The 25,016-nt window shown below is 44.1% G+C and overlaps 1 protein-coding gene across 1 annotated transcript; it reads right to left on the bottom strand.

Moving 5' to 3' along the window:
* Nucleotides 1–1,698: 1,698 nt before the first annotated feature.
* On the bottom strand, nt 1,699–24,319 carry SF3A3 (splicing factor 3a subunit 3). The gene is made up of 17 exons (XM_045898039.2): nt 23,982–24,319; nt 23,649–23,696; nt 22,019–22,071; nt 21,817–21,922; nt 18,928–19,000; nt 18,476–18,567; nt 16,956–17,038; nt 15,715–15,853; nt 14,944–15,012; nt 14,440–14,507; nt 14,174–14,281; nt 12,944–13,013; nt 10,354–10,518; nt 10,148–10,258; nt 8,728–8,818; nt 2,985–3,040; nt 1,699–1,988 (listed from the first exon to the last, which is right to left on the bottom strand). Exons 1-17 carry the CDS (start codon nt 24,075–24,077, stop codon nt 1,911–1,913), a joined length of 1,506 nt encoding a protein of 501 aa, XP_045753995.1. The 5' UTR covers nt 24,078–24,319; the 3' UTR covers nt 1,699–1,910.
* Nucleotides 24,320–25,016: the final 697 nt, after the last annotated feature.

The raw sequence follows: 25,016 nt of genomic DNA, 5'->3' as shown, positions 1-25,016 counted from the left end.
TATGGCAGAGCCCCTGCAGGCCAGATTTCAAGGAGTTACCTCTGGGAGAACCACTTCTGCCAGTCTGTCCGCACCTCCACTGCTAACTCCGTGCCCCTCGGGCCTGGTGGAGTTGGCCGGAGGGCTTTCTCCCTGTCCAGGTGGTCACTGAGCCTCCATACCGCTGGTTCTGCTCCCACTCACCATCTCACCTCCACCTAATCCTCAAGGTTTGTAAAGCCAGCTGGGACACAGATGGCACTAAAAAATATTTGGATGAATGTAACAAAGAAGAAAAGAATCCTCAGCTGTGACAGGGAAGAGCCCCAGGGTTCCTCGAAGGCCGCTGTGGTGCACAGTTCGCTGGGCGGCAGTTACCTGGGCAAGGGTGACGGCAGGACTCCTCAGAACCCGGTCCTGCCTCCCCTCCACTTGGTACAATACAGGTTCTTGCACGTACCCCGGGATCCAGGTACCCAGTCCTGAAGAGGAGGCTCTGAGGGACGGGACAGTTGGAAAGCAGCAGGTTCATCCCTTGGGAGCCCCAGTGCTGCTACCGCGCCAACAGGAAGGCTGGACGGAAGCGCCCTCTCCACGTTTCCCACTTCCAAGGCTTTGTTCGACTCTCTTCCCAAATGGCAGGGTCTCCTTGCAGTTGGGCCAGTTTTTGGTATTCAGTGTTTCTAGGTGCTCAGTTAGATTTAATTATCCACTCACTGTGCTTCAGAAGCTCAGTCCCTGGAGAGGTTGCCCAACTGGGGTTTTAAGCAACAGGAGGAGTCAAAGCACAAACGAACAGGTGAGGAGCTGCCGGAAGGGATGGTTAAACCAGGAGGGAAAACACCAACCCAGAGTGACGTGCCACAAGGGCAGGGGTGGTGAGAGCTTACTGCTGTGGAGATGACCAGGGCAGCACAGGAGCGTGAGGGAAGGCGCAGTTCCGGAGTTGGGATTTTTACAAGCGGATTATAGACAGACAAACTGAAGGTCTGAGTGCTGAGGGCCAAAGGAGGCCTCCAGAGAAATCCTGTTCTGGTGAACAGGCTCCGGCCTTCAGACAATCGTGCCTGTGGGCGGATCACTGCCTCCTTGGCTCCCCTAGGTCTTTCCGTTCGGGATACCAGATCCAGACCTCAGGGCAGCTGCTCAATGCCACCCAAATCTTGGCTACCTGGTGTTGGAGTACATGAGCATATTAGCCACTTCTTAGTCAAGGAGGGATCTTGCGGAAGAAACAGACAGACAGGATCACCAAAGAACTAGCAAGCAGGTGAAGTCACAGCTGGTCTTAGAGCCACTGGGCACCAGGCTGCTGAGGCATGGGGCAGGCGCAGGGGTGCAGACCCATTCCAGGACAACTCAACTCCTTCCTTTATGCAAATAAAGGCAGCAAGTCTTGGTGCCACAATCTTGTCCTCAGCAGAGGCCCTGGCTCACCCTCCCCATCTTTGTCTAATACGTGCATAATTGGCTGACTCAGCAAGGGCAGGGCTTATCCTGGGGTGATGCGCCTTTAGGGGCACCGCAGCGAATGGGCCTGGGGAAAGAGGTTAGGTCAGATCTACCTAACAGAATAAATGTAACATAACCACTGCTCCTCAAACCGTAGTTGCTACTTAAATTGATGAGAAAGAGGTAGGGAAGTGTTAAGAACTAAAGGACTGAGTTAGTCCATAATCCTGGCCTTTAGAACAAGACACATTCCGAAGAAGGGCTGGGTTTATTTTCTGACACAATCTTTTAATATAAAACAAAGATAAAACACACCTCAACCCTGCAATCGGCCAGCATGCCTTGTTTTTTACAAGATGCATGCTAGACCTTAAGACTAAGTAGCAGAGTCTTTAGGAGCATTTGGTTGGGAGAAATAGAAAAAGCAGATTTCAGGTAAGCCTGGGCAAGCCCAAAAGCTGAGATAACGTCCCCGAACACTAGAGCAATCCTTGTCTTTTCAGATCCTCGTAAGTCTTCTTATTCACAACATTCCCACTGGAGTCTTCATATTCTTCCTGAAAAGAAAGGGGCACACCATTAGCTATGCCTCCTGGGAGAAAGGTTTGGAACAAGCCTCTGGGTACCTGAGCTCACCCTGGCTTGATTTCATGGCATTCATCTAAGACAGCCTTTCTCAACTGGGGTTCTGCAAGAGAATCAAACCCGACTGCTCTAAGGCATCCACTGTGTGTCATGAACTAACACATCCCAGGCCTCTAGGGTGGTACCATTTATGACCTATCTTTGGGAAACCTGAGAAAATAGTTCGTTCAAATCACTCTCTATTTCTAAGATGGTGAACGCCGGTTGAGAAAGGGTGACCTAAGACAACAGTTCTCAAATGATTCCCAAGACCCTAGGTTTCTGCCCTTTCTACCTGAGGCCACTGAGGGTTTAAAAGGGAGGCAGACAAGGCTGAGCTTCCTCATTTCCAGTATAATCCTCCTTTATTTTATTTTATATATCACCCAAATTCTACATTACTGTTTGTAAAGGGCTTTGCTGCTAAAAAAGAAAAAAAAAAAAGGAAATATTGGAAATCACGGACCTAAAAAAAAAAAAAAGAACAGCTACCACACCTCACATACATGTCATTCCTCATCTCTGAATCTGCTCTTTGGGATGACTATCTCAAGACCAACAAGGATGCCTCCCCACCCCATGAGACAGGCTCATCTCTCACTGGATGCTTTCCTCAAAGGAGACCTAACCTATGATATGGATTCACAACTTCTTAGCCTATGAATCCTCATGGCGGGGTAAGACATTGGGTACTCCTGCTTGCCACTTCAACATCTCAAGAGCAGAATACAACCGGTCTTAAGACACACATTTCAAGTCTGACACGTGTAATATCACAAATAAACTAGGCTTACATGTCAAGAGCCAATTTACAGATACTGGCACAGAATACTCGCCACTACTGTGAACCAGGGACTGCCTTTCACCGCCCTTCCACAGGATGAGAGAGCGGTCACTTGACACTCTCCCGACACTATGTTAGCACCCACCTCGGTGTCAGGCTGCCACCGTTCTGATGCCTTCTGCAGTTTCAGCTTGGCCCACACTGCAGGATGAGAAATGAGCAGCAGTCAAGACTAGACTGAGTATCCATCAGGCAGACAAGTGTTACAACATCCCTGTCCCCATTAAGATCCCCCTGGATAAGCCTGTGCTTGAGACTTTTGCCTGCCCCAGACTAGAATTTCAGTTCTGGACCACCTACAGACAAAACCCCTTCCATGGCAAAACTTACCATAATCTTTGCTGTGCTGTAAAAGAAAAGTTGGACCAAATATAACTAAAGACCTCTTAGAACAGAGAACTGATATACCCTCAAAGAAAGAAGTTAATGTGGTACAACATATGGGAATTATGGGAGAAAGTGACATTATGGTCTTAAAGTTCATTACAGAAGAGAAAGGGAACACTAGACATGGTCAAGTATGTTTATTTAAAGCCTGGTGTGCAGATTTCAAAAGCTTCAGAGGAGGAAAAAAAAAAGAAAAAGCGGTGAAATATCATGGCCAAAGAATCTGACAGATAAGATGGCTCAGCAAACACTGGAGATTTTAAAACAAGAACTCTGACAGTTCAGTAAAAGTATCCCGACGAAGACGAAAGGGAGCAGATGCTTCCAGAAATGACCACAGCTTCAGAGGGAGCAAGCACATATTCACAAGGCAGGACAGGCACTGAACCAGAAAAGAGAGCCCTAACGCTGTCAGACTGGTGTCAGAAGGTGCACTCGCAGAACAGAGATCCACAAAGAATGGCTAGGACAGGCCCACAGAGGGAGAGAGGTAAAATATTACCAGTATTAGGAATATTGATTCCTAGATGCTTCCACATTTCCCACCAAGTAGAGCAACTCTAAACTTGACAAGATTATACTGTGATGAGCAGTGGGTGTTATATGTAAGAGATGAATCACTAAATTCTACTTCCGAAATTACTTTGATGCTATGTATTAATGAACTAAAATTTAAATAAAAACTAGTGGGTGCCTAGGTGGCTCAGTTGGTTGGGCGTCTGCCTTCGGCTCAGGTCATGATCCCAGGGTCCTGGGGTCAAGCCCCACATCGGGCTCCCTGCTCAGCAGGGAGCCTGCTTCTCCCTCTCTCTCTGCCTCCCTCTCCCTCTGCCTGCTTGTGCGTGTGCTGTCAAATAAATGGACAAAATCTTTAAAAAAATAAATAAATAAAAACTAGAAATATTAAAAAAAAAAAAACATGACAAGAGTGGAAGAAATACCATAGAGAGCAAGCTTATTCCTAAGACGGGGGATGGAACAGGAGACAATATATGAGAAAGTGCTTAGCTCTGTCCCTGGTGTACAGATGCTTGCCTCATCATCCTTTCCTTCCTTGCTCATTGCTTCAAATGAGCTGAAGTCTTCAGGCCCAGACAATATGCACATCACAAGTGAACACAAAATTTCTCATGTGCTACAAGGAACCAGGGCAGAATCTTGTCACATTCTATGTCCAGGCCACTCAAGAATCCAATCCAGAGTGGTACTAAAATACTGGAGATTGGAAATGCTGTTGTGATTGCTTTTCCTTTTTGGGGGGCTGTCACGATTTTTTTAAGGAAAAAAAATGGATGTAGGAAACTATGGAACAGTAAAGGGGATATTATTTTTCAGAGGGATCTGGAAACAATTAGAAAAGAATGGGATCACCTCTGGGCGCCAGTGTGGATTTGCTAAGAGTAAGTGAAGCAAACGAATTGAATTTCCTGTTTCTGGTGAGCTAGCTGACCCAATATAAAGCCAGAGACATAGGATATCATGATTTTAGCAAAGTCACTGCTCTCATTGGCAATGTCCACAGAGTTCATTACAATATTTAAATTTCTTATGCTATTATTGTAGACAACATGGTGGTAACTGAACTTGATGCTATTAGTTTATGAGTTAGACAAATTTATACCTAGTGAATACCGGTCAACGGTGACCACCCATCTAAATCATGGGGATCTCTGGTGGCAATTTCACAGGACTCTAATTTCTTAGTTGTTTTTTCAACTTAAAAAAAAAACAAAAATGCGGGTGCCTGGGTGGCTCAGTCAGTTAAGTGTCTGGCTCTTGATTTCAGCTCAGGTCATCTCAGGATCTTGAGATCAAGCCCCGCATCGGGCTCCACGTGTGGAGCCTGCTTAAGATTCTCACTCTTGGGGTGCCTGGGTGGCTCAGTCGTTAAGCATCTGTCTTCAGCTTAGGTCATGATCCCAGTACCCTGGGATCGAGCCCTGCATCGGGCTCCCTTGCTCGGCGGGAAGCCTGCTTCTCCCTCTCCCACTCTCCCTGCTTGTGTTCTCTCTTGCTCTCTGTCAAATAAATAAATAAAGTCTTTAAAAAAAAAAAAAAAGTAAAATATTTATTTATTTATTATTCAGAGAGAGAGAGAGAGAGAGAGAGAGCAAGCATGCGTGCACACAAGCAGAGGGAGCAGCAGGCTCCCCACTGAGCAGGGAGCCCAATGTGGGGCTCAATCCCAGGACCCCGGGATCATGACCTGAGACAAAGGCAGATGCTCAACCGAGTGAGCCACCGAGGGGCCCCAACTATTTTTATTTTTTAAAAATTTTATTTATTGGGGCGCCTGGGTGGCTCAGTTGGTTAAGCGACTGCCTTCGGCTCAGGTCATGATCCTGGAGTCCCTGGATCGAGTCCCGCATCGGGCTCCCTGCTCGGCAGGGAGTCTGCTTCTCCCTCTCCCGCTCCCCGTTTGTGTTCCCTCTCTCGCTGTGTCTTTCTCTGTCAAATAAATAAATAAAATCTTTAAAAAAAAAAAAATTTATTTATTTAGGGCGCCTGGGTGGCTCAGCCGGTTGAGCGTCTGCCTTCGGCTCAGGTCATGATCCCAGAGTCCTGGGATCGAGTCCCGCATCAGGCTCCTTGTTCCTTGGGAGCCTGCTTCTCCCTCTGCTTCTCTCTCTCTCTGTCTCTCATGAATAAATCAATAAAATCTTTAAAAAAAAAAAAAAATCTACTTGGTGGGATGCCTGGGTGGCTCAGTCTGTTAAGCATCTGCTTTCGGCTCAGGTCATGATCCCAGGGTCCTGGGATCTAGCCCAGCGTCGGGCTCCCTGCTCAGCAAGGAGTCTGCTTCTGCCTCTGCCTGCTGGTCCCACTGCTTGTGTGCACTCTCGCTCTGACAAATAAATAAATATAATCTTAAAAAAAAAAAAATCTATTTGGTGAGAGTGATTGAAAGAAGGCAGTATAGCATTGTGGAAAGAGTTTGATCCCTGGCTTTTTCCCATTTACAAGCTATGGGACCTTGAAAAAGTTACCTAACTTTCCTCTTCTGAAAATGTGGGTGACCTCCTACCTCAATCAACTATATAATTAAAAATACTCTTTTAAATAATTTAAGAATCAGAAATAACATCTTTAATAAATAAAGCTCTAAATATAACATATCAATAATGGATATCCCTAAATGGATTTTTAAAAGAATAACATCTAGTTTAAACACCTGGATTAAAAAGAATAAAGAAACAAAGAGAAGAAAGTTCTCACTTAAAGACTTAAGAAAGGAATTTAAAAAACTGTAAGATTATAGAAAGTACTGGCAGGAAAAATAAAATAAGAGAAATGAAGCACTTGGTTTCCACTTTGTCATAATAAATCATGGAATTGTACGGGTTATTAACTGGAGAATCTTTTTAGGCTGGTCCCTTTGTATGAAAAAGTAATCTCTATTTAAATATAAACAGTTTCAAATGACAGAAGAGAATGTTGCGTGTAATCCCATCCATTTTATGTCCTAAAAACGGCTTTGATCCCTAAACCTGACAAGTGATTCAAAGGAAAACAAGAAGCACCTCTTTTTTATGAACATAATATAAAACTTCTGAAGAAAATCCTAATAGGATAAATAACTGCATTAAGAGTATCTACCACTAGGGGCACCTGGGTGGCTCAGTGGTTAAGCGTCTGCTTTCAGCTCAGGTCATGGTCTCAGGGTCCTGGGATCGAGCCCCACATCGGGCTCCCTGCCCCGCAGGAGGCCTGCTTCTCCCTCTCCCACTCCCCCTGCTTGTGTTCCCTCTCTCGCTGTGTCTCTCTCTGTCAAATAAATAAATAAAATCTTAAAAAAAAAAAAAAAAAAAAAAAGAGTATCTATCACCAGTATGAAAGAATCTAGGAATGCTGTTTAATCCAATGGCCCATAAAAAATGGTAAAAATACAATCTTTCTCTTGTGGAATGTGATTAATAAAACCATGAATCAATCTTAAAATCAGTGTAGATGCACAAGAATCACTTCCTTTGAAAACACCAGCCAGGTTAAGGATGACCTATCACCTACTTCGATTTAATTTAACATAAGACTTGGAGAAAATGCTTAGGATACTATCCATGAAACAAACAAAATTAATAAAACTATCACTTTTGTTTTACCAGTTGGCATGACTGTAAGCTTAAAATGATGTCAACATCAATCTGAAGGTATCAGAAATAATAAATTAAATCAGGCAAATTGCAGGACATAAAAAAATACACAAAAAATGAACTGTGACCTACTTACTAGTGGTACACATCTGGAAAATACATCTTAAAATGAGACTGCATTCAAAATACAGTGTTATGATTCTAGACATTTCATTACTATTTTAATTTCCTCTCAACAAAGTGAAGGGCAAAAATGAAAAGTAAATTAGAAGTGAACTGGATGATCTGATAATGAAACACATTATAATTCTGACTGGAGATACTATATGATCCTGACCTGTAAATGAGTAAGGAAAGACAAGAAAGTGGGAAGTCCCCAAAGCTGACTGCATATAAAAAACCCAATAAAAAAGTCCCCCAAATCCACAGGCTAAATCAGGATCAGGGAGGCTTTCCCGCAAACTCCCCCCCACCCCCGTACTACTGCATGGTAATTGTATAATTGACATACGACATTCTGTTGGCTTCAGGTGTACGACATAGGATTCGACAACTTTGTGTCACTCAACGCTCACCACGGTTCAGGGAGCTCTTTAGAAGGTCGTTTCTAATTTGGCTCTGCAATGGATGTGAAGAACCCCAGAGAAGGGGTCAAAGGAGTCAGCTGGCCAACCAGCTGAGCAGTGTGATATGAACCCGGGGGTGACTGTCTGAAATTTCACAAAGCGGAGTGTGCAGGACTCCTTTCTTCTCAGTCTAGCCAGCTCAAAGTGAAAACACAACAGAGAAGAGACAAACTAGAAAGAAAGAGAAAGCCTTCAAGGGTGAGGCTAATGGCAGGAAAAGTTACCGCTGCCAGGCCAACAGGGAGTGTGACTGAGGTCACTGAGTGCTTTAACAACACATTTCCCAACACGCACTCCACTCAGCTCTTTCTACAAAAGGTATTTTGCTACCCTGTTTCCGTGCATCTGCCCTGTCACCTCAGAAGTAAGCTTACTGAGCCCATTTCTATTTTCCTCTTAATATCTGCAGTTCCTAAACCATTAACATCAATTCAGAAAAACATATATACCCATTCACTCAAAATCTTCCATACAAAGGAGTTCCAAGGCCCCAGTGAACAGGCCTGTTTTATAGTTAGCACAGGGCTCTCCTCAAGAGGGAAACAATCAGTATGCTGGCCAACCCATGCCCCTCAAAAATGTAGTTATTGTGTGACTGTGGAAGCTTTTACACATCCACAACCTTCTGCCCCTAGACCTGGATACAGCAGAATATTGGGGGCTGTGAGCTGTACGAGTGACCACTGGATCTGGCGCATAGGAACCATAAATAAAGCATACTTACAGGAGACGGCATCTTCGATCTGGGTCACATTAGCAAAGTGGGCAGTGTTTGGGATGCCCAAACACCTCATGCCATGGGCATGACGCCACTCCTGGGAGAAGAGAGAAGCAAAAGAACCATGTGAAATAGGTATAACTAAACACAGAGCACAAACTCCTAACATAAACCCTAACCTGACCCTCTGCAAAAGACTCCACCTAATGGCAGCCTTCCTTCTGTGGCCACGTTTGTAAACAGCTGGCCATGACTGATAAGCAGCAGCATTGCATTGTTTTCCTCACTGGGCTGGTTTCTCAAACCAAGATCTAGATCCAGTAATAGTCCAGACAAAACCTGGGTCAAGACCACAGAAAAACACCACAACTCTAATTAACCAGTGACCTCCCACGCAGCCCCCACCACCAGCATGAGTAAGCGTTACTGATGGCAGGTCACCTCTGTAAGTAAGGGGGAAGGATGTGAAAAAGAGCATGGAGAGACAATGACAGTTTGGGCTCAGGGATGGCAAAAGGCATGGGCTTTATCCTGGCTGCAAATTCCAATGCATTGCAGGTAGTACTGAGAAAAATTCAGAGATGACTCGGGGGTTCAATAGAAAAGACCCAGGATCAGTTAGTGATATGGATGTCTGAGGGAGGGAGCAAAGAGTTCATATACATTCTCTACCCTTGGTCTAGCAAATCTTTTCCATTTTTTTTTTTTTTTAAAGATTTTAGTTATTTATTTGAGAGAGAGAGAGAGTGAGAGAGAACGCAAGAGGGGGTAGGGTTAGAGGGAGAAGCAGACCCCCCGCCAAGCAGGGAGCCCGATAAGGGACTCGATCCGAGTCCCGGGATCATGACCCAAACCGAAGGCAGTCGCCTAACCAACTGAGCCACCCAGGCACCCAGTCTTTTCCCTTTGTAAAACTTCCTTCCAAGTACTAAGAATCAAAGGCAGAAACACAACAAGGGTAAATCCACTTCCTGGAGTACTACCCAGATAATGCCTTGTCTCAAGAACTGCTTGATAAACGTTATCCTTAGTTCTTATTTTTCAAAGAGGAAAAGGCCCATTTAAGACACAAAAAAGGAGGCAGCCAGTCCCTGCTTTGGTCCTATGTACTAGCAGTGGGTACAGAAGTGAGGATGGTCTAAGGTACTGAGAGAAAGATAAAATGAGAGAAGTGCAAGAACAAACAACAGCAAACAGAAATGAGGTTCAAAGAGCAGAGTGCCAGAATGCCTCCAGAAACCATCTCAGGCATTATTCTAGGCTAGCACGGTGCCAGAGGTCAAATGCCACATGCTTGACTTTAGATCCACTCCTTGCTTCTCTTAAGCTCTGGGTACTAGTGCTCTTCTCAGGCTGTTCTTATCCTCTCTGAAAGCTGTGTGTTTCACACTTCAATTTCCAGGAGAAATGGCTCTGAATTCCTTACAGCAAAGTGCCGCTGGAAGGCCTTGGGACCTCGGTAGGTGTAATTTCCACAAATCTCACAGTTATAGTTGATGTTTAGACCATGAAGCTTATACAGCCAGTAGGGAATAGGCTAAAAGAAATCAGATAGGAAACAGTATTAGACTCATGTCTGCATCTGCTTCCTGAATGGGCAATGGAAAGGAAGGTGGTAATGCTGGCATGTACTTTGCCATCCCAGCCGAGGGGCAGGTTCTTGGGGTTGTAAATGATCTCATTCTCTTCGTCTTCACTTTCACTCTCACTGATCTGCTCTTCCTCTTCTTCTTCTCGCTCTTCTCCGGTCCTTGCCTGCTTGCGTTGTACATTTTCATGAGTGAGATGTCGCTGTTCCTAAGTCAGGTCCAGAAATGAAAAGGGAAGTCAGAAAAAAGTAGTGCAGAACAAGAAGGGCAATTTTCTACAACCCTTGCTGACCCCTCACTTCCAAGGATACGGTTTTCTTACTTGTACAATAAAGGGACAATCTTGCCTTCATATCAAAACTCCTTATCTTACCAATAGGCTCTCCCTGATCCCAAAGGAAAAAGTCAAAGGTTTTAGGTCACTTGCCTAAGATACTCATCTGAGGCCACGGACTATTGCAGAAAAGAGAACAAAGTCTTTTCTGTCTCTAAAAATATTTCCTTACCCAGTCCTTTCTTCTTCCTCACCAAGATGACAACCTTCTTACTTGCCCTGAGTCTCTCCTCATTCCAGTCCAACTTCCATTTTTTCCCCCAAATTTATGTATTTTTAAAAAACCCCAATCTAATGGTACACTCTTTTTAAAAAATTTTTGTCTTTCTACTATTTAAAGAACAAAGTCCAAATCTCCAACATAACTCTCCAAATTATTCTCTGACCACTCCCTCCCTTATAAGGCACACTCCACACACACTGGTTTTCTTCTCATTATTTTCTAATATCTACTTTCTCTCCATGATGTTTTACCTTCATCCTTCCTGTTTTTGCTTCCTAGAACATTCTTTTTTTTTTTTTTTTAATATTTATTTGACAGAGAGAGACACAGTGAGAGAGGAAACACAAGCAGGGGGAGTGGGAGAGGGAGAAGCAGGCTTCCCGCTGAGCAAGGAGCCCGATGCGGGGCTCGATCCCAGGACCCTGGGACCATGACCTGAGCCGAAGGCAGACGCTTAACGACTGAGCCACTCAGGTGCCCTTCTCCTTCCTAGAACATTCTTTCTCCCTCTTTCTACTTAGAAAACACAGTCTCAATGTGTTGTAGCAGGCATCAGATTGTGCTGCAATCATTTATCTCCCCCAATCACAAAGTGGCCTTTTCAAGGTCAAGAGACATGTCATATTCACTACTGTATCCAAGGATTGAGCAAATGTCTGGAAACCAACAGGTATCAATAAATGGTGAGATAAGAATAAAAATCCTATCAGTACATAATAGGAGCAACTCCTGAAAACCGTTCTGGCTGGAATTCTAGAGAGTGGTGCCACCTCCTGGCAGGGAAAGCAAAATGCTCTCAAAGGAGGAAGAGAGTAGTAGGTGCATCTCAGGTCATGGGTACAAATCAGCCTCCCAATCATCTTCAGAGGACTAGCAACTCAGACTGCTGCCCATACTAGCACAGCCAAGTTCACTGTGGAGAATATTAGTGCCCCCAGTGTCCAACATTCTAGCTAGGAAAGCAGTTGGGAACCAAGAGGTGACGAGTTCTATGCTATTATATGCATGGTCCTCAAACAAAGGCAGAATGAAAACATCCATGCAACTGACAGAGACATGTAAACAGGTTATCTGAGCCAGAACCATCACTCAAAATGCCATCTGAACATCAATAAAGGGAAAGGCGGGGCGCCTGGGTGGCTCAGATAGTTAAGCGTCTGCCTTCGGTTCAGGTCATGATCCCAGGGTCCTGGGATCGAGCCCCACGTCGGGCTCCTGGCTCAGCGGGGAGCCTGCTTCTCCCTCTCCCTCTGCCTCTCTCCTTGCTCATGCTCTCTCTCTCTCTGTATCTGTGTCTCAAATGAATAAATAAAATCTTTAAGAAAAAAAATAAATAAATAAAGGAAAAGGCTCTGACAGCAGCTAAAAATTGTGCAAAGCAGACATTCTCTGAAAAGCTGATCTTCTGCAGGACTCCCAGAGATACTGACCATTTTCTTTGGATGTGTGCTGCCCTTTCTTCTACCTTCTCTTCCCTGAAAGAGTGATTTCCCTTGTATTCCTCCTCCTTTTTCTCTGAGATAAGCATCCTGTCCGGTGAGACCTTTTTCCACTCTCAACCCACCCTTCAGCTTTCTTAAAAGAATATTCAAGAAGCAGCTCATAGCCAGCTTTGTACCACTAACATTCTAGCCCTAGCAAATTCCCCGCTATCTTCTGAATATGTAAGTATTGTCTTTTCGTACCTGAAAAGCTGCTGTAAGCAGACTTTCTCCTAATGCCTTTTGAGTATCTGCTTCCATCTCCTAGGTATATTCGGGAACTTCTAGGTATATTCTGGAATGCAAAGAACCTACACCATTCTGGATACTACACTGAGAGGGGAGTCTACTCTCTCTGCTTGGCCTCATGGAAATTGGGCAACCCTGGGAATATCACATAACAACAGGCACCTATGAACAGAACAGGACCTCAGTGAAGGGTCAAGTACCTGAGAGAACCCTATTTTCTGCTGAAATAGTTTAACACCCACCCTTCCTCTTTAGCTCCTAAAAAAAAAAAAATCCCATGAGTTCACATTTCTCTGATTCCCATACCTAGTAGTATTTACTGCTCTCAGCAGAGTTCATTACTTACCCCAAGAATCTCTACATATTCATAGATCTGGGCTTCTAAGAAGGCAATGTCTTTGTTCCTCTCAGTGTCTCTGGAAACAAGAAACAAGCTGTATCACTCAAGGATTCTTTTACCCAATGCCTTGGAACATTTATTCCAAGGGTGCATTAAACACTACAAGCATGTGACAAATGTCATGCTGTGAAAGCAAATGCTTTGCTCAGCTCAGGACTTGCTGACGGAAGTATTAAGGTTATTTCTTGGAATGCATGGAAGCTTCTTCTTTGACCTCATTCTAGAAGACATAAAACACATCAAGATACTTAAATTTTCATTATTATAATCTACAGAGAGGGCGCCTGGGTGGCTCAGTTGGTTAAGTGACTGCCTTCGGCTCAGGTCATGATCCTGGAGTCCCGGGATCGAGTCCCACGTCGGGCTCCCTGCTCAGCAGGGAGTCTGCCTCTCTCTCTGACCCTCCCCCCTCTCATGCTCTCTATCTCATTCTCTCTCTCAAATAAATAAATAAAAATCTTTAAAAAAAAAATCTACAAAGAACATGTGGTATAGGAGACAAGCTCTGGGACAGGCAGACTTTGGCACAAATCCTGATCCTTAATACTTAGCAACTCTAAGATAGTGGGCACATTCCATATCTTTTCTGAGTCCTTTTCTGCAAAAATCAGGGTAACAACTACTTTTCAGAATTACATAACACATATTAAAAAAATACCCTGTATAAGCATGTGGCTCAGGAAGAGATTCAACTACAGGGATGAAAGGTACAGCACAGGGAATATAGCCAATGGCACCTTAATAGTGTTCTACGGTGACAGATGGTAGGTATGCTTGTGATGAGCACAGCATAACGTATAGAGTTGTCAAATCACTATGTTGTACACCTCAAACTAACGTAACATTGTGTGTCAACTATACTTCAATTAAAAAAAGATTCAATTGTCATTAGTAAAAATAAACTTAGAAAAATATTTTTGGAACCTATTTAGGCTCCACAGCCTCCTGAGGTAACAAAAAGTACCTACAGCCGTTTCAACATTAACTCGCTCTCAATCACCAGAATAGACTGTCCTTGGTGTATAACAATGACAGCACTCTACCATTTGCAGAGAAAAAAGGCAAACTGGATCTCTCTGAATCAATAATGTCAATAAAACAGGTTGCTATGATACAAATTCTGCATGGGAATAAAATCTTAAAACTGTCCACAGAAGTGCCACCCCAGCCACTCACCGCTTGGTGCCTTTTGACTTGGGATTTTTGGCAAACAGGGAGGTGTCAAGTGATTCCAGGGACTTTCCTTTGGTGCTGAAGAGCCTCTGGGCTCGCTCTTCTAGGGTCCTAAGGAGACAGGAGGGGAAAGGGTTTCAGAGTTACTCTACCATATAGGCCTGCATATTTTTGCAGTGCAGGATAATGGAAAGAATGGAATCAGAGTCAGTTATTGTGCAAACATACAGTAAAATAGGACAATTCTGATAGAAAAAGCAGTCTCTTACCCACCACACTTCAAGCCTAAAGCTAAGAGTGCAGATTTCAATCTGTCCAGACCCAGGGAGGCCAACTCCTACATAAAAAAGAGCCGAGTTACAATTTGATATAAGTAGATTTTGAGAAACAACAAATGCTTAAACTTAGGTCTTTGCAGGCGGGTGTCTGGGTGTTCTTGAAGCTATGGCAAAACCATACATCACATAGCCAATACCTAGCACTAAGTTCAAACTCTCCAAAGGACTGACCCTGTGGTCAAGTTCATATGTAATCATACTGGTAATGATAACCTCCACTATAGTTTCATATAGTTAGAATTATTTTACAGTTTTCAAAGCAATTGGGTAAGTTTTTTTTCTTTTTAGCTTTATCTTTCCATATTCTTTGTAGATGCCTGGTCCTAGGAACTGGTGTCTCATCGTAATACATCCATGGCATTTGAAACAGGAAACTGAGTGGTTTCTCTGAGGAGTGAACAGGTGAGACCAGTACAGTTACTAAAGAAAATATACCTCCCAGGAGGAGAATGCAGAAAGATCAAGATGGGCTCCAGCATGAGTCAGGGCACTGCTTGTCTCTTTCTGGAAAGAAGAACAGTAAGATCCAGGTTTAGAACAAAGACAAAAGAGCCATCCATCTACATTACCAGGTAGTAGATAGTCTTTTTTTTTTTTTTTAAACAATTTTATTTATTTATTTGTCAGAGAGAGAGGGAACACAAGCAGGGGAGCAGCAGAGGGAGAAGCAGGCTCCCTGCTGAGCAGGGAGCCCAATGCGGTACTCGATCCCAGGACCCTGAGATCATGACTTGAGCCGGAGGCAGACGCTTAACTGACTGAGCCACCTAGGTGTCCCAGATGGCCTCTTTCTTATACACATGCGTGACTATGAATTAAATTCCCATAAGAGCAGAGCCAAAGATAAGATGGTTCATACTCTCCCTGAGAGTTCAGGAAAACTCAAGTTTATCACCAGGAGTGAAAATACATGATGGAGATTCTAGCACATAATCTTTTCAGTTTTGGGTCAATAGGAACCACACAGTAGTAATGACATAGTTGGCAAAAATGCTGGGCTCAGCCAATGGCAAGAATGCCCTGACAAATCTCATTCCAAAGTATACATGGGAAGAAAACCTGACATACGTGGCAGAGGACACCTCATAGTCACAACTGATCCCGAGGGATCAGCAGCTAATGCCCTAAGGTGGAGGCTCAATATTCAAGTACAACAATTAATTCAATTCCTCTGCATGTCCTCTCCCCAACCCCACTGAAGCTCACCGGCCATCCAGGAAAGGTACCATTCTCCCATTTCTTCTCAAATTCATTCTGAATCTTCCCAAAAAGTTCATTCTGATCTTGGAGGGGCTTCACTCGATCTGTGTAATCTTGAAGGTACTCAAGAAGCATCTCCAGGTATCTAAAAAGGAACAATACAGAGAAAGCAGAATTTGTACTTTTTATATATTATTATGCTCTGTAAAATATAATTCCAGTGATACCAGTTTTTCAAAGTAATAATACTAATTTTTAGAATGAGTTTGCAATTGAATTTTTTCCTGTCATCTTTTTTTTTTAAGATTTTATTTATTTATTTGACAGAGAGAGACATAGCGAGAGAGGGAACACAAGCAGGGGGAGCAGGAGAGGGAGAAGCAGGGTTCCCGCTGAGCAGGGAGCCCGATGTGGGGCTCGATCCCAGAACCCTGGGATCACGACCCGAGCCGAAGGCAGACGCTTAACGACTGAGCCACCCAGGCGCCCCTTTCCTGTCATCTTGATTCTACACTTTCTGATCTCATTTCATCCTCATGACATAATTTCAAATACTAAAATCTTAACTCACATAAAAGATTTTAGTTAAAAAGAAAATGAGAAAAAGAGAGAAAATCAGTAGTACAGATCACTAACCAGGGGCATAAAAACACAAACAAAACTTTCCATCTATACATCACAGCCAAGCACCTTACTTCAGTCACAATGAGAAATGCTAATCTTTTTCTTGTTAAGCTCCAAAGACACAGATCCCTGAATGAGACTTCCTTCTATAATGAGACAAATTTAAGAGAACAGCATGGGCATAAGATCACAGATGTGCCAACAGATGCACATTCTTCCAGAGCCAGAGTATGACAAATGTTTAAAACTATGGCATTCAAGGGCGCCTGGGTGGCTCAGTTGGTTAAGCGGCTGCCTTCGGCTCAGGTCATGATCCTGGAGTCCCGGGATTGAGTCCCGCATCGGGCTCCCTGCTCAGCAGGGAGTCTGCTTCTCCCTCTGACCCTTCCCCCTCTCATGTGCTCTCTCTCTCTCATTCTCTCTCTCAAATAAATAAAATCTTTAAAAATAAATAAATAAATAAAATAAAACTATGGCATTCAAAATCCCTATCCTCCAATAAACCTGGAAGTCATTTGTGTTCTTCTTTCAGGCAATAAAATTCAGAACTCTGCCATCAAATCTTTACATTGAATAACCTTCTAATCAAATCCAGGACAGGCCTAGAGGCTAGCAATGCCTACCTCTTATATTCGGCATTCTTCCTTTCTTTAGGAATGTCAAATAACTGGTCAAAGATGGATAGATATGTGATATAATCCAGCTTCTGAAAAGAGAAATGACAAGAGATCCAGTTAGGGGTTTGCACCAAGTTTCATTATAGTCTCAAATAAATGAAATCAAAATTGAGTGTTGTCTAATAAAGTAACAAGGCCTGGCTCATCTTAGTCTTTTTCTCGCCCATCATTTAATTCCTACACTACCTGGGATGTTAATTCCACTGCACTGAGTAGACTATTAGACATGTAATTAACTCTGCAAAATAAAGATCGAGTCAATAAACAGTAAATGAAAGAAAGATTTCTCCAACACTAACTGCATTCAAGGTTGAAGGCTCTGACACCACTATATCCTAAACCAAGGTCCTGAAGGTGCCGTTTGTTCTCTCATGCCGTCACTTACTGAACATCTTTGGACCGAGTACATGGATACAGATGAGAACAAGACAGATACAGGACCTGCCCTCTTTTTTTTTTTTTTTTTTAAGATTTTTATTATTTTTTGACAGAGACAGCGAGAGAGGGAACACAAGCAGGGGGACCAGCAGAGGGAGAAGCAGGCTTCCCGCGGAGCAGGGACCTTGATGTGGGGCTCGATCCCAGGACTCTGGGATCATGACCTGAGCCAAAGGCAGACGCTTAACAACTGAGCCACCCAGGTGCCCCAGGACCTGCCCTCCTGAAGCTTAAAGTACAGTCACTGAGCTTTTGGGACATTTCCTCACAACTCCGTGAGGAACTTAATCATACATGTCCTTGTAACCTGAGATTGTCACATTCAATCTCAACTCTTGTGATAAAAGACACTAGTAGCCTTTTGCTGGCAGAGATTATATTTTTATATTTTTCACATACCTAGTACTATGTGTGCCTAACACAGGGGCTCAATATGTATTTGTGAGTTTTTAAAAACAATGTTTTATGTTTATAAAAGCAAAATATGCTTGCATTAATAAGCAATAACTTTTATTAAGAAAACAGTATGCTTGGGGCGCCCAGCTGGCTCAGTTGATAGAGTATGTGACTCTTGATCTCAGGGTCGTGCATTTAAGGCCCATGTTCGGTGTAGAGTTTACTTAAAAAAATAAAAATAAATAGGGGCACCTGGGTGGCTCAGTTGGTTGAGTGTCTGACTCTTAGTTTTGGCTCAGGTTATGATCTCAAGGTCAGGAGATTGAGCCTGCTTGAGATTCTCTGTCTGTCCCTACCCTGTGCATGCATGCATGCACGCATGCGTGCTCTCTCTAAATAAATAAATCTTTTAAAAAAAATTTAAAAACTAAAAATAAAGTAAGATTGCCGTATTCACTATAAAAACCTTTCATTTTGCGTATTATTTTGTTCTAAGAAAGTCCATTACATCTTTTGTAAGGGTTACAAAACACAAGGAAGATAGTCTAATTGCTTTCTGTCCAGAAAGCCTGACATCCTAACCCACTCCCAGAATCAGACCCATTCCCCGCCGCCCCTGCCACTGGTCCTACCTCTGAGGCCTTCAGGTTAATGTATTTGAGGTAACAGTCATGGAGGTCCAGGTAACGACCATATCCCTCTTCATCTGTGAACTCGACCAAGTCTGAAAGAATCAAAGATATCCGTGATTCAAACATTAAAGACCACTTTCTTGGATGTGGCTTTTCAAATGGACTGCTAGTTCTCTGTTTCATGACACAGCCTTTCACCCAAATGTCCTATGCTCATGGAGTGAACACACCTCAGTTTTCCAGGCCAGTGAATTTGAGCGAGGGTAATACAAAATGATTATTTTGTCCAAGGCCAATTTAGGATGTCAATCGGGCCTAGAAACCAGCAAAGAGAGAACCTGGCAATAAATTTCTCTGGGGCTCTGTTTTCTAGGGCCCTCAGGGAAAATCTTAGCTCTGTCATTAACCTGCACTTTTGTTAGTGTTAGAGACAAATGTTGAACCCTACTTACTCTGTGCCTCTTCACTTGGATTCTCTCGAGCCTTCAGAAGCTCCTCAAATTCCACTGACATTGGCACACAGATCTGAGGGAAAAAAGAAAAATTCAGGTGGATTTTTAACAAACAAGTTCCAATGTTGCAGAAATGGACTGTATAGTAAGTTAGCCTTCTGACATTTGAGGCTTGATTTTTCATTAGGAGCCTACTATTATTCTGCAATTACCTTCCTTTTTTCTCTTTTTTTGTACTGTTTAATTAAAAACTCCTGAAATAACACATGCTCACAAAAACTCAAAACACAAAATGCAAAACCAAAGTCCCCCTTTATTAATTCTGCTGCAAATAGGTAAGCACTGTTAAGAGACCTTTTTATACCAGCTGTTTCCAAATTTTGCTCAACATTAGGATCACCTGGGAGTATTTTAAAAAATCAAATCTTTAAAAAAGTAAAAATCCCCAGAGGATTCAAACATATCTCGAAAAATTTGCAAACCACTCTTCTGTATATTTAAATATATGCATATGTACAAGCACATACAGGCATGTGCAAAGTATTTTTTTTCACGTAATTGGCCTTTTTTTTCCCTCACTTAGTCTATCTTGGGCACCCTTCCAATCATTTCTTAAAACCATCTATTTCTCGGGGCGCCTGGGTGGCTCAGTCGTTAAGCGTCTGCCTTCGGCTCAGGTCATGATCCCAGGGTCCTGGGATCGAGTCCCACATCGGGCTCCCTGCTCTGCGGGAAGCCTGCTTCTTCCTCTCCCACTCCTGCTGCTTGTGTTCCCTCTCTCGCTGTCAAATAAATAAAATCTTTAAAAAACAAAAACAAAAACAACCCATCTATTTCTCATCACCTTTCTACCAAGGCTGGAATAAAGTTAACACATCAGAATGGTACTCATGTCTTCTCTCTTAGTTAGCAAAAGACTTCACTCTCGATGCTTCAAAGGGGTGGGAAGCCTTCTGCTGGTGTGAGAAAGCACCCTCATCTCCTTTCCCTTAACTTCAATGTCTTCTTTCTGTTATTTCCCGTCTCCTCCTCTCTCTACCTGTGCCCTTAAACATGCACATGTTCCTTAGTTCCTTATGATCCTCCTGCCTCTCCTTTTCTCTGCCAAGCTTTAATTTTTTTATTTTTTATTTTATTTTTTAAAAGATTTTAAATATTTATTTGACAGAGACAGAGACTGCGAGAGAGACAACATAAGCAGAGGGAGTGTGAGAGGGAGAAGCAGGCTTCCTGCTGAGCAGGGAGCCCGATGCAGGGCTCGATCCCAGGACCCTGGGACCATGACCTGAGCTGAAGGCAGACGCTCAATGACTAAGCCACTCAGGCGCCAATCTGCTAGGCTTTTAAATGCCTGTCCCCCCCATCCATACTTCTGCTTCTCCATGACCCACTTTTGCCCATGACCACATTTCCATTCCCACTGCTTCAATGAGGCAGCAATCCTGGCAGTTACCAGTCAACAACAGCTGATGCCAGTGGCCTCCTTTCTGAAATGGTTTTGCTTAGCTTCAGTAAGACATGCCCTAGAGCTATTGTTTGACCTCTGTGATCGAAGCATTCCCAGGTTCCATTTCACTAAAGTACCTTATTGTCATCAGTACACCCTCACAGCACGTGGAGCACCTGAGTCTACCTTTGCATTGTCTCTTTCCCAAAACCCTACGATTCATGGCTTCAACCATCAAGTCTATGAAATAATTCTCTAAAGCACAAGCTTTTTTAAAATCTCTTGCCTGACCCCAGTCACCTAACTTCTACAACTCACAGGACACTTCTACCTTTATAATATCACCTAAAAAGCTACATATATAAAGATTCATTCCCACTGTAAGTGGGTTACCTCTTTACTTCCCCCAAGGGAACAAACAACTTTCCAGTTACACAGTCATGAAAGCTCAGAATAATCTATGACCCATCCCTCTCCACATCCGCTACAGCCATGGTCTTGCTCTCTTTCCCCCCTAGAACTCTGGTCAGCTGTTCAAGATGTTCAACGGCTTCTAGATAATTGGGATATAATCCCTGCTCCTTATACTATTACAATTCAGTGGGGTACACATTCATTGTCATAAGATATAATCAGATCATAAAGATTAATTGGAAGAGAGAAGTGGACTAGGAAAGATATTTCATTAAAGACTTGGCCTCTGGGCTAAGTCCAGACAGTGTAATGATCACTGCAAGTGAGTAGAGCCTCTTTGTGTTAGTTGGATCCCCTAGGTAGCAGATTTCAAGACAGAGTTAGGAGCGCAAGGAGTTTATTGGGGGTAATGCCTGTGAAAGATAAAAACCTTTATGAGAGCACGATTGGGCAGGGAAAGCCTACATTGTGATTCAGACAAAGGCTTTATCCTCCCAGTGAGGAGCTGTGGAGCAAAGACTACTCATTACAAGAGTCTTGCATTGAATGGAAATAGCCAGACCACAGTATCCTCACTTGTGCTCAGTTACTGGCTGGGGCTACCCAGGAAGAGCATGGCCTTGGCCTAAAGATCAGGCAGAAACTGAAAGCACTGGAGTTGTAGGATGTCAGCTAATCATGCTCCTTGCAACTAAATGGTAGGTTCTTTTGAAAGGACATCTGAATGGTGCATCTCCATTCTCCTTTTTTTTTTTTTTAAAGATTTTATTTATTTATTTGACAGAGAAAGAGATAGCGAGAGCAGGAACACAAGCAGGGGGAGTGGGAGAGGGAGAAGCAGGCTTCCTGCTGAGCAGGGAGCCCGATGCGGGACTCGATCCCAGGACCCTGGGATCATGACCTGAGCCGAAGGCGGATGCTTAATGACTGAGCCACCCAGGCGCCCCTACATCTCCATTCTCCTTACACCCTTCCTTTAGTATGCTCTTCAGGCAGGTGTGGAAAAAAACACTTTCTGAGTCTCATACCTCATTTGGGTGTTTCCGATGGAATTCCTTTATTTGCTTGAGTCTATTATAAAATTCGGCAAATTCATTGGGTCCTGAAATGGCACTGAGTTCCTCCTTTCGTAACCTGGAAAAATCCAAAGAACATAGTGCACAAAATCAGTCCTTTAATCATAGCTCCTCAGAGGCACTAACTTCTGGACTAGAAGTGACTATCACTTACCCATCCTTATCATCATACAAATCCCGCAGGTTCCCACTGACTTCCATATACCTCTGAAAGGCAAACACAAAACCCATCAGAAAAAAGCAATCTGTACAACTATAGGGCTAAGCAACCAACAGGGCTCACTAGTCAAAGCCCAGGGAAACCTTGAGAGATGTAGTGTTAAAAGTTCCTGTGCTGGGGCGCCTGGGTGGCTCAGTCGTTAAGCGTCTGCCTTCGGCTCAGGTCATGATCCCGGGGTCCTGGGATTGAGCCCCACGTCGGGGTCCCTGTTCAGCCGGGAGCCTGCTTCTCCCTCTCCCACTCCTTCTGCTTGTGTTCCCTCTCTGTCTCTCTCTGTGTGTCAAATAAATAAATAAAATCTTTAAAAAAAAAAAAAAGAGTCACCCTCTGCTAAACAGCAGTTCCCATTCCCACCTAAGACCCTCAAAGATAAAAGCGTAGCCCAGGATAATTTTCACTACTTGAAAAAGCTTGATTGAGTGTATAAGCTAAATAAAATCTCACAGCTAACTTTGAATTCAAACTCAAGATAGTACGGTACCTAGTCCCTTTTTCAAAACTTTTGGGGCCAGATCTGCCTCAGAATTTGGAATTTTTAAGTTGGAAAAGGTATTATATATCATGTGCCATCCCTACTGGAATCTGGAACACAATTCTGCAGTGAAAATTATGCATTATTTACTAAGTGGGATAAAGACCATAAAAAGCTTATCTGTTAAGGTCAGGTTTTGCTGCCAAATGAGATCAAGTCAGATTTTGTGCTAAGTAAGTACAACCCCCACCCCACCCTATACCACAAAGAAACTTTGTTTTCACAGTATTTTGGATTGGGGGATTTAAATAAGGAACTAGGAGCTAATAATACTAATTATGTCCTGCAAATCTGAAACTCTGATTAGGTCTTTCAATCCTTCCTAAACAGATTTCAAATACACGCAAGAATAAAGAGCACTGTATAATAACCTTCATTTACCTATCATTCAGCAATAAGTATCAACATTTTTTTTTAAAAACTTTATTTATTTATTTGAGACAGAATGAGAGAGAGAGAGAGAGCACATGAGAGGGGGGAGGGTCAGAGGGAGAAGCAGACTCCCCGCCGAGCAGGGAGCCCGATGCGGGACTCGATCCCGGGACTCCAGGATCGTGACCTGAGCCGAAGGCAGTCGCCCAACCAACTGAGCCACCCAGGCGCCCAAGTATCAACATTTTGATTAACTTCCTAAAAGTTAGAAATTGAACTATTACTAAGAAAACGTAGTTTGGTACGTAAAAATAACTTCAAAACGGTATTCTGGGAGGAAAACACTAATGCCCAGCATTTGGGGGGTGGGGGGAGAAAGGATGGTACCTTTTGCGTCTGGGCCACTGACTCCTAATAACTATTCTTTGTACATCATGGGGCACAGGATGGTATGAATAAGAGGTCCCATTCACAGAGGTGAGGAAGGGCAGTTCAGCACCCTCGGGTTTGGTAGCCGCGAGGACATCTCCAGGCAGACAACCCGCGACTGGTCAATCTGGCTACTTTTGGCCAGGGCTCATGTTGAGACCCCGCACCCCGCCTCCCCTCTCTTTTCCACCTCATCCCGACCCAAAGAGAAGCGGACAGCGGGGCACTCACATCTTGCATGGCCCGTGTGCGGTGGTCAGAATTGATCTGGTCCCGGAGCTGGAGAAAAGCAAACGGTGACACAGACGCCGTTAGTCGGAGTTCTGAAGGTGGAAAGGCCGCCCGAGGGCGGAGCTTACCCGCCCGGGTCTCGGCGGCGGCAGCGAGGCCTCGGGGGGCGCTGGGCCTCGGGGGGCGTTTACCACGGCCGCAGCTCTGAGAGGGAGCCCCGGAGGGAGCCGGGGGTGGGGCGCGGGAGGGTCTGGGGACCAAAGAAAGCTCTCCGAGGTTAAACACCGGGATGGGGCCCAGCCTCGACGTAGCCTCTGCTCAAGCCCCACTCACCGTGGACTTCTTAGTGAGCATCTCTTTGGCCATGACGTCCATGAGCCGTTCCTTTTCCTCATGATACCGCCGCTGCTGCTCCAGAATTGTCTCCATTTTTCCTCCGCCGCTGCACCTCGACCACCGACACGGCCGGAAACGACTCCTGCCGCTTTGCGCGCCCACGCCCCACGCTGAGCGTCCGGCTGCACCAAAGTTCCGCGGTGCCGGAAGTGCCTCGGGGTTCGAAGAAAAGGGAGCATCACAAAGTGAACACAGTTTGTGCTATCGAGGTGGCAGCAGTGCCCCCTGCTGGCCGGAGGTGTGGTGGAGGGATGCAGAGCGATTTCCAGGTGCCTCTAGGGGGCGTACAGAAATTCAGGAATCTGAGGTGAAGGGGCCGGCTTCCCAGGGTTTTATGAGGCCGGCGGGGCAGGCAGGGACATTATAGACTGAGGAGTAGTTGAAGAACCTGTATGGGAGTTGGGGGACCGGACCTTGAGTCCTTAGCTTTCAGGGTGACTCACTCAACGTTTTTCCCTTCTCTAGACCTCGGTGTCCTTGTCAGTAATCCTTTTTTTTTTTTTTTTTTTTTAAGAAATTCACATGTGGGGGCGCCTGGGTGGCTCAGCCGTTAAGCATCTGCCTTCGGCTCAGGTCATGATCCCAGGGTCCTGGGATCGAGCCCGGCATCCGGCTCCCTGCTCCGTGGGAAGCCTGCTTCTCTCTCTCCCACTCCCTCTGCTTGTGTTCCCTCTCTTGCTGTGTCTCTCTCTGTCAAATAAATAAATAAAATCTTAAAAAAAAAAAAAAGGTACTTCCAAGCAGCAAAATGCTATACAGCCATAAAAAAAGAATGAATCAAGTTTCTAGGTATGGAAATTAAAACATGTCCATATATTCAGACGGTCATAGTGGTATCATTTATAATCAACAAAACTGTCGCAGCCCCGATATCCATTAACTGATGAATGGTTAAACAAAATGTGGTATATCCATACAGTGGGCTATTATTCAGCAGTAAAGGAATGCTACAGTACGGACGAACCATGAAAA

Source organism: Mirounga angustirostris, unplaced genomic scaffold (assembly GCF_029215605.1).
Source record: "Mirounga angustirostris isolate CCGP_5_RB_7025 unplaced genomic scaffold, mMirAng1.0.hap1 SCAF_4, whole genome shotgun sequence".
In the NCBI taxonomy this organism is placed as follows: Eukaryota; Metazoa; Chordata; class Mammalia; order Carnivora; family Phocidae; genus Mirounga; species Mirounga angustirostris.
The sequence above is the reverse complement of the archived record's forward strand: the minus strand, read 5'-3'. Positions and strand labels throughout refer to the sequence as shown.